General features: G+C 49.2%; 1 protein-coding gene across 3 annotated transcripts in view; it reads left to right on the forward strand.

The window, feature by feature from the left end:
• The window catches only part of RNF212 (ring finger protein 212), a 34,624-nt gene extending 25,630 nt beyond the window's left edge, over window positions 1–8,994 (forward strand). For 2 of the 3 annotated variants that reach the window (XM_039914678.1, XM_039914679.1), the window contains 3 exons: window positions 733–787; window positions 8,005–8,061; window positions 8,520–8,994. In XM_039914678.1, coding sequence (XP_039770612.1) covers window positions 733–787; window positions 8,005–8,061; window positions 8,520–8,883 — 476 coding nt within the window. In that variant the 3' untranslated portion in view covers window positions 8,884–8,994. Of the gene's footprint in view, window positions 1–732; window positions 788–2,009; window positions 2,192–8,004; window positions 8,062–8,519 lie in introns of all 3 variants that reach the window. The other variant, XM_029046680.2, reaches the window with a different exon arrangement.
• The last annotated feature ends 1,096 nt before the right edge of the window (window positions 8,995–10,090 follow it).

The raw sequence follows: 10,090 nt of genomic DNA on the forward strand, positions 1-10,090 counted from the left end.
CGACTCACCCCTCCTTCCCAGCAGTATCTCGAGCAGATCTCTCGCCTTCTCTCAAATTCTACCCTCTCCACATTTTCTTTTCACCTCACCAAAACAATTGCCCTTCCCTTCTTCTCTGCCTGATCGCCATCTTCAGCTGCTCACTTTCCAGTGGCTCCTTCCCCAGTGCTTTCGAGCAAGCCCTTGTCACCCTAAATTTCAAAAAACCTTCCCTTGACCCCCTGTCTCCCTCCCATTTTTGCCCCATTCCCCTCCTACCATTCCCTTCCCTTCTTCTCTGCCTGATCGCCATCTTCAACTGCTCACTTTCCAGTGTGGCTCTTTCTCCAGTGCTTTCGAGCAAGCCCTTGTCGCCTATATTTCACAAAACCTTCCCTGGACCCCATGTCTCCCTTCCATTATTGCCCCATTCCCTTCCTACCATTCCTCTCCAAACCCCTTGAGTTAGTTATCTACATTTGCCGTCTCTATTTCTCTCCTCCAACTCTCTCCTTGACCCCCCTCCCTCCAATCTGACTTCCACCCCCTTCACTCCATGGAAACTGCCCTCTCTAAGGTCATCAGTAACCGCCTTCTTGCCAAGTGGTGTGGAATTAAAGGAGTGCATTAAAATGGAATCTCATATTAAGAGGGGTAAAAATTAGGAGGAAATAGAAAATAGATAATAGGATTAATCCTTCTTCCCACAAGTGATTTAACTGAAGAAGTGTAATGTTTTAATTTTTTCCACAGGAAGTGTTTCCTATAGGGGTTCAGGACTAACAGCAAGTCAGAATAGGACTGCAAGGTATGTAGAAGGCGTATGTAAGGGTTTGGGAGTAGTCTCCATAAAAATATAATGTTTAATAATAAAGTGGTTATTATGACTATAGAATGACTATAGGATGACTATAGAAACTGTTCTCCTTTTCCTACAGAGATTCTTTCCAAAATAATATATGAATTTGCTTATAATCGCCTTTTGTAATAAATGTATATGCTGATTTATCTTGAAATTTTCTTTCAGTGAGTAAGAACTGCTTTGATTTGTGGGTGTACTTTTTGTGAAAACTAATTTTCGTTTTATAGATAATACTAGGCGGTAATAAATTGGAAAGGTCGACTGAAAAAGTAAATACAGACAAGGGTTTTGTTAGTTTTCTGTTGCGGTTTTTGAGAGCTCTGGTGCTCACTGGTCCCTTTCTGATTCACTGTTGCTTTTATTTCATTTCATTTCATTTTGAGGCAGCATTTTATTTCTCTTATACATTTCTCAAGTCTCCGTTCCCTAGAAAGCATGAGAGATCAGCCTGGGAAGTTCAGCCTGAGCCTCTGAGGAAAACTGTGATCCTTTCTGAGTTTTCATGCTACTCAGGTCGTGCTTACGGGTTCTGTAAAACACCCATCCGTGCATGTGTTTATTCACCCTCCGTAGTATATTACGTGACGCACTTTAGAAGAGGCCGGAGTAAATCTGGCAAACCTTTTAAAACTGTGCTCACCCAAGTTGTCCTCTAGCCTCCGCTCATCAAGCCTGTCACTGTTTGCCATTGCCTTACTGGTTCAAGAAAGCACAATACCTTGGTTCAGAAAGAGGCACTCTGCTCTTTTCTTCCGGGGACGAAATGGGCTCCCGTCGTCAAGACGAGAAAGTCGTTGGCAAAACGTCTAGTGCAGACACACTTGATGGCAGAATGGGATGTGTTGGTTTTCTTGATCTGACCGGTAAATTCAGGTAGCAGAATTTGGCCATGAGGCATAATAGCTCATTTTCAGGGATGCAAAAACAGAATGCTTTGTAAGAATCTCTGTGTATTTCCATTCATCAGTGTTGCGATACTACTTTAATGTGGGGAGATGCTGAGGTCTTTTCTCGGTCCGTATCTGTTCGTACTCCTTGGGAGAGCGGGTCCCTTCAACTTCAACTAAGAGTAAATCATTGAGCCGTTGTCTTATCTAGCATATGATGAAAGAAATGTCTCCGTTAATATAAACTTCATCGTTTGGTCTATGTCGTGTCACATTAATAGGCCTTCGTCATTCCAACTTCCCCGTAGTGGGCCTTTACAGACTCCTCCAAGATCGCAAAGTGGAATGGGAATGTGGGATGCATCAGGCTTCAGAATTCCACAGTGCACTCCCCCTTTGTCCCAGGCCTCGGTGTCCAGGCCACCCATCAGCATACCTGGACTTCTACAGAGACAGCATTTAGGCAAGTGACATCGGTGCATTGTCAGAACATAGAAATTAAGTGCATTTTTGTGTTTTTTTTAAACGGTATTTGTTAACCACTACTGTGTCAGGCACTGTACTAAGCGCTGGGGAGGATACCAGCTACCCAAGTTGAACACAACCCCCGTCCCACGTGGGACTCACGATCTTAATTCCCGTTTTACAGATGAGGTTGAGACGCAGAGAAATTGCCCAGGGCAGACATGCGGCAGGAGCTGGGATTAGACACTTTTAGAAGATTTGGAATATTAGTTTTTCTAGGATTCCTTGAAAAGCCTTTGCCTTCCCAGCCGGAAAAAAACGACTTGCTTGCTTTGAGGGCTGTGGCTTTACGGTTTATTTTGAAAATCAGCTATGTCTATCAGTTCTATCTAGGAGAGTGGGGAATCTAATATATTAGCCTGTCAGGGAGGGTAATGGTTATTAGAAGCCCCATACCTGTGGCAGAAGTTTCTGGTCTATCATCATGTGTAGGAACGGAGGCCGCCAGAGAGAGCCAGGAGGAGTTTTGAATCCGAATGGCAGGGGCCTGAGGAGAGCACAGTATTCTCCTGGCCGACCTCTCACGGCTTCTCTTGCTTCTCCCTCAAGCTCCCCCGTATTGTCTCTTTCGCCCCTTTTCCTGCCTTTACTGCTGAACTCTCCCTCCAGCCTCTGGACTTGTGCTCTCCCCACTACTCTCACGGTCTCTCCCTCCCCCCTCCCCCCGCCCATAATTTATTAGAACGTTTTGTCAAGTTTTACTTTTGATATCTTTAAAACTCACTGTTGACATAGTTTTTTTTCAAAAAAGGTGTTTGTTAGGCACTTAGGCCGGTCACCATAGGTTGGATACAGTCAGTGCCCCACATGGGACGCACATTCTTAATCCCCACTTTACAGATGAGGTAACTGAGGCACAGAGAAGGGAAATGACTTGCCCAAGGACTCGCAGCAGACAGGTGGCGGAGCCGGGATCAGAATCCGGGTCCTTCTGACTCCCAGGGCCGTGCCCTTTCCGCAAGGCCACACTTCTTCTCTAACATAGTGCTTGTTTAATGTAAAAATCATGATTTTGAAAAAGTACATGCCAAAATCTCATCTCTCTCCAGATCCCCAGGGTATTTAGGTTTGCCTGAAATGTATAGAAACTTTGGTTCTGATTTCAGTGTCGCTCAGCTTCCGTAACTGAATTGATTTCCAGAGATAACTTAAAATATGTAATGTCTCAATCCAGAGCCATTTATTTAGCAGAACACTAAGCAGTTGGGAGTTGGGAACACTAAGCCGTCCATGGTACACAGTGGACATGATTCCCACCATCCAGGAGTTTACACAGTGGATATGATTCCCACCATCCAGGAGTTTTCAATCCTGGGAATGTTCATATGTTTTGTGAGGGTATTAGTACCCCTGTGCTTAGGTGGCGTGGAAGTGCTCAGAAATGGCGGTTGGGGAAATATAGAGAGGGGAGATGAGAGATTAATTGGGAAAGCTTCTGGAGGAGATGTGATTTCAGAAGGACTTTGAAGATTGGGAGAGCAGTGGTCTGCTAGATGAAAACGGGAGAGAGTTCTAGGAAAAAGGGAGGGTGTAAGCAAGAGGTTGTGGTATTTGTTGAGCGCTTATTATCCGCCAGGTCCTATACTAAGCACTGGGGTGGATGCAAGCAAATCGGGTTGGACATAGTCCCTATCCCACGTGGGCTCACGGTCGTGATACCCAATTTACAGATGAGGTAATTGGGGCCCAGAGAAGTTAAGCGACTCGCCCGGGGTCACCCAGCAGGCGGAGCTGGGATTAGAATCCAGGTCCTTCGACTCCTAGGCCCGTGCTGTCTCCACCGGGCCCCTCCGCTTGAGAAATAAGAACAGTGAGTAGACTGGTCTGAGAGGAACAAAACTTGTCGACGGGCAGATGAGCTCAGAACAGCATTTTAGAAAAGTGATCCAGGGAACTGAAGAGAGGGGAGAGAGGATGGACAGTTAGTCATATTTATTGAGCGTTTACTATGTGCAGAGCACTGTACTAAGCACTTGGGAGAGTACAATACAAGAATATAACAGACACAGTCCCTATCCACAGTGAGTTTACAGTCTTCGGGGGGAGACAGACATTAATATAAATAGATAAATTACCAGAATGTGCATAAGTGCTGTTGGGCTGGAAAAGGGGGATGAATAAAGGGAGCAAGTCAGGGCGACATAGAAGGGGAAGGAAGAAGAGCAAAGGAGGGTTTAGGGAGGATGCTGGTGGATCGTCAAGCTGAAATACGTTAAGTGCCTGGATCAGGGTGTGATCATTAAACCGGAGAGAACCGGGATCCGTTTCCTTTGGACGTTTGATATTCACCCCGTCCTCAACCCCCAAGCACTTTTTACAGATCTTTAAACGATGTATTATGAATTATTTAGATTATTGTCTGTCCCTCTAGTCCGTTAGCTCACCGGGGGCAGGGAGTGTGTCCAGCAACTCTGTTGTATCATACTCCCCCAAGCGCTTAGTACGGTGCTCTGCACACAGTAAGTGCTCAGTAAATATCACTGATGACGACGACGATGTTGAGTAAGAGAGTGTTGCAGAGAAAGAACTGATATTATCTAACGACTGATTGAATGTCATTGTTTGTCACGCATGTACTTTTATTGCTGAACATACTTCTTGTAATATTTTTTTCGTTGTAGGATCTAGGAGCCAACGAGAGATTTACTAGAAAGATGATCCCAATTTTCACAATTTAGTATTGTGTATTAATCTTGGGGAGAGACTTCCCCATTAGAGATTGAATTCCTTTTCTTGATTTAAATAATTAAGTGGAAGATTTTCGAGAATAAATAGTAGTTTTTTATGATCATCCGGAGGATGAGTACGTTTTTAAAATTGCATTTTATGGATTGTGGAAAATTTGTTAACCTGAACATTTAGGCGGTTGTCACCGAGAATGTAAAATTAACTTGGCTAATGTATTTAGCATTTATATTTTAGAAACGTCGGGATTTCTCATCGAGATTAACCGTGGAATCTCCTGTCAAAAGTGACAGATAGCAATAACCATTTTATTTGTCAAGAACTCGCGTGTCAAGCACCGTTCCGAGCACCGGGGAAGATACAGGTGATCGGGTCAGGCACGGTCTCTGTCCCACATAGGGCTCACAGTGTAAATAGGAGGGAGAAAAGTATTGAGTCCATATTTCACAGATGAGGAAAACTGGCCAATGAGAAGTGAAGTGACTTGCCCAAAGTCACGCAACGGGCAAGCGGCAGAACTGGGATCGGAATCCAGGTCTTCCCAACTTGCGTTTTTGGGCCATTTCTTCCAGGCCACGCTCCTCCTCCCGCTGTCTCGGAAGCGCCTCGGTCCCCGAGACAGCGGGAGGAGGAGCGTGGCCTACTGACCTGAGCGAAGCGACTGGTGAGAGGAGGCCGTAGTCTTCCCAGCGGGACCCGCAGTGTCTCAACGAGCGGAACGTACAGTGAGCGAGGAGGCGGGCAAGGCGCTCGGCACGTTGACGGTGTGACCGAGTGGAAAGGATAGCAGTAGTAGACAGGGATCGTGTCTCCCAACTCCGTCATGTTGTACTCTCCTCCTAAGCACTGTGTGATCTGCACACAGTAAGTGCTCGATAAATACTATTGAATTAATGAATGAACTGGAAAGTACCAGTGGGGGGAGGGGAGGGCGAGCAGAGGAAGGGTTGGGGAGGGAAACGTTTCCCTGCGGCAATTAGACGTAATTGGCAACAGATAGAGAAAATCCCTGCCCAATGACGGGCTCACAGTCTAATCGGGGGAGACAGACAGCAGAGCAAAAGAGAACGAAGAAAAAACAAGACAACATTATCCAGTTCGTTCAGTCAGCGTGGCTCCGTGGAAAAAGCCGGGGCTTCGGAGTCAGAGGTCGTGAGTTCGACTCCCGGCTCTGCCACTCGTCAGCTGGGTGACTGTGGGCAAGTCGCTTCACTTCTCTGGGCCTCAGTTACCTCATCTGGAAAATGGGGCTTAACTGTGAGCCTCACGTGGGACAACCTGATGACCCTGTATCTCCCCCAGCGCTTAGATCAGTGCTCTGCACACAGAGAGCGCTTAACAAATACCAACGTTATTATTCGTGGAGCACTTATATTGTTTGCACAGCTCTGTACTAAGCACTTGGGAGAGTACAATTTAGCAGACAGATTCCCTGCCCACAATGAGCTTACGGTCTAGAGGGGAGAGGTCAGACATTAATATGAATGAATTACACATATGTACGTAAACCCTGCGGGGCGAGGGTGGGGTTCAATAGAGGGAGCAAATGAGGGCGATGCAGAAGGGAGGGGGAGAAAAGGAAATGAGGGCTGGGAGAAGATGAGCCTTCAATAGGGCTTTGAAGATGGTACGTGAAGCTCCGGCCCTTTTCCCTCCCCGCTCCCTCCTGGCAGAATCACCAGGAGCGACTTGGGCCCAGTTTGCCGGGAATCAAAGGCCGGAGAGAGAAGGCGAGCACTGGGCGGGAGTGGGGAAGCCGGGAGCTGAGGCAGTTCGACCTGCCGTTTCAATCCCGCTCCCAATCCGTTCGGCCCCGCCCTGAAGCCGGGAAACCCTGCCGAGCTGTTCTTCGCTCCTTTAGCGTGGCCCGGTAGAAAGAGCAACAGGCCTGGGAGGACGCGGGTCCTCATCCCAGCTCTGCCCCCTGCCCGCCGTGTGTGACCTTCGGCAGGTCACTTCACTTCTCTGTGCCTCGGTTCCCTCGTATGTAAAGTGGGGCGTCGAGATTGTGAGCCCTACGGGGCACGGGGACTGTGTTCAACCGAAGCAGTGTGGTCCAGTGGCTAGAGCATGGGCCTGGGAGTCAGAAGGACCTGGGTTCTAATCCCGGCTCTGCCGCCCTTCTGCTGTGTGACCTTGGGCAAGTCACTTCACTTCCCTGTGCCTCGGTTCCCTCGTCTGTAAAATGGGGATTGAGACTGTGAGCCCCATGTGAGACGGGGACTGAATCCAACCCGAGTTGCTTGTCTTCGCCCTAGTGCATGGAATAGTGCCTGACGCATAGCAAGGGCTTAACAAATATCACAATTATTATTATTATCAGCTTGTATCTACCCTAGTTCTTTAGTACGGAGCCGGGCACGAAGGAAGCACAAAACTAATACTGTTAAAAAAAAACAGGCCCAGCAGCCAACACCGTCATCGGTGGCATTTTTTGATCATTTACTACGTGCAAGGCACTGTACCGAACGCCTGGGTGAGTATCCCGACTCTGCCCCTTGTCAGCCGTGTGACCGTGGGCAAGTCACTTCACTTCTCTGTGCCTCAGTTCCCTCATCTGTAAAACGGGGATGAAGACTGTGGGCCCCACGTGGGACAACCTCATTCCCTTGTATCTCCCCCGGCGCTTAGAACAGTGCTCTGCACGTAGTAAGCGCTTAACAAATACCAACATTATCATTATTATTATTACAATTTACAGTGGAACAGAGTTGGCAGACACGATCCCTGCCCACAGCGAGCCACCTGCTCAGGAAGCAGCCGCAGCTTAGCAGACAGAGTATGGGCTTAGGAATCAGAAGGAGCCGGGTTCCAATCCCGGCTCCGCCACTTGTCTGTTCTGTGACCTTGGGCAAGTCACTTCACTGGGCTTCAGTTACCTCATCTATAAAATGGGGATTTAGAGTGTGAGCCCCATGTGGGACCGGGGCCGCGTCCAATCTGATTAACCTGTATCCACTCCGGCACTCAGAACGGTGCTTGGCGATCAGTAAGTGCTTAACAGGCGCCGTAACCGTTAAATCGTAGCGGGACTCTTCACGTCAACACGTTGACTGTTTCCAACAGCTCTGCAGAGATGGAAGTAAAAACCGGAGCCGCGGGGAGTGGAGCACCGGCAGGATGGTAAGGGCCACCGCCGTCGCAGTTCCGATCTCAACCGATCCCGGCGGCCGTTTCTCGGTTTTCCTTTAGCGAGATGCCCTTGGCCCTGGCTCAGACGGGGGGGGGGCTGGCCCGTCCGTTCGTTGGGGGCTCTGGGTAGGGCAGGTCCGCCCCCTCACGAGTTCCACAGTTCTTGGGGTCGGGTGGGGCCGAACTGGTGCCGGGGGGGAGCGGCGCGAGGCCCGAAACCCCGGGGGCCGCCAGCCGTCGGCCGCGTCGCCCGTCCCGGCAGCCGGCAGACTGGCTTCGAGAGGGGACGGACAGGCCGGCCCGGGCTCCCTCGGCTCCGACTCTCTCATCCGAGAGAGACATCCCCCAGAACCAGCCGGAGCCCCCCGACCCCTGCAACCTCCAGTCCCCACTCGCCCTCCGCCGGCACGGCCCTTCTGTTGAGGAGACCTCTCTTGCTTTATCTTCAGCGGGGCACCCGACCGCCTCTCCGGCAGGCCGAAATTGCCTCTGGAAGTGGGCGCAATTCCGTCGACTCGGAAAACTGGGGAAAGTCCCCGATGCCACAGGAGCGAGGGGCGTCTGCGGGCAAAGAGGCGGGGTTTTCGTGGAAACCCTGTGAGGAATGAAAATGCCCCATTGCCTGGAGCCCCGGAAGACCAACGAAAGTACCGAAGAGATATGAACAAGGGCTCTGGAATTGGTAACGCACTTTTTACGTGTGCGACGAGCAACGATCGGGGACAATTTCTTCCAACGCGTCGCGACCCAGTGTGCAATCCCGCCGGGGTGCCACTAGAGGGCGCAGGGAACCCTTCTAATTCTGTCACTTGAACGAGCGGGTTTTTCTTGTCTCTTTTACCCAAAAATGTATCCGTGGCCGCTTTGTTGTACTAGAAGAATGAAATATTCAAATTAAAGCAACTATATCAAGCCCCCAAACCCCTAAGGCTCGTAAGACATTGTCGTCATTGTTATCACGGCCAGTATTTGGTTCCCAAACCTCCCCCTGCCCGTCCCACCGACGGTATCGTCCCGGATTCGGATGGATTGTGGGTCGGAAGGTTCTTTTCACATCCAGTAGCATTTACTGAGCGCTTACTATGTGCAGAGCACTGTACCGAGCGCTTGGGACGTACAACTCGGTAACAGATAGAGACGGTGCCCGCCCTTTGACGGGCTTACGGTCTAATCGGAGGAGACGGACAGACAGGAACCGAAAGACAGACAAGGTACTTCGAAGTACTAGAGTCGTTTTCTGGTCCGAGTGGAGTCTCTGGGTCTCCCAGAACCGGAACGGAGAGAGCAAGAAGCCCTAAGAATGAGACTGCGGGGGAGAATGGGCTATTTGAGGAGACCTCTCTTGCTTTATCTTCAGCGGGGCACCCGACCGCCTCTCCGGCAGGCCGAAATTGCCTCTGGAAGTGGGCGCAATTCCGTCGACTCGGAAAACTGGGGAAAGTTTCTTTGACCCTGAGGTAGGATCTAGGAGAGTTTTTTTTTTTTAACTTCTTTTCTTTTTTTGAATTACGTTTGTTAAGCGCTTACTTAACCCGGGCACTGTGCTAAGTGCTAGGGTAGGTACAAGCTAATGAATCTGGACACAGAACCTGTCCCACAGGGGCCTTCCATTCTCAGTTGCCATTTTACCAACGAACTAACTGAGGAGCAGAGAAGTGAAGTGACTTGTCCAGAGTCACACAACAGATGAGGGGTGGAGCCGGATTTAGAACCCGGGTCCCTCTGACTTCCAGGCCCAGGTTCTACCCACGAGGCCACGCGAGGTGGGAATCAGTTATATCTTTGTTGCTGCAATTTTTTGTCTGCCTGCTGAGTTAGATTAAGCCTCCTGAGGTCAGGAATCATGCCCTTTACTTCCATTCTAATCTCCCAGACACTTAGTACAGTGCTCTACGTAAAGCGGTGTTCAATGCACACTGTCGATTGTTTAATTACAGGTCATCTAGAGTGTCATTGTCAATTTTTTTCCAGACAGAATATTATTTTATTTTTTTTTGACAGAATAATGTGATCAATTATA

This window comes from Ornithorhynchus anatinus, chromosome 18, assembly GCF_004115215.2.
Source record: "Ornithorhynchus anatinus isolate Pmale09 chromosome 18, mOrnAna1.pri.v4, whole genome shotgun sequence".
NCBI lineage: Eukaryota > Metazoa > Chordata > Mammalia > Monotremata > Ornithorhynchidae > Ornithorhynchus > Ornithorhynchus anatinus.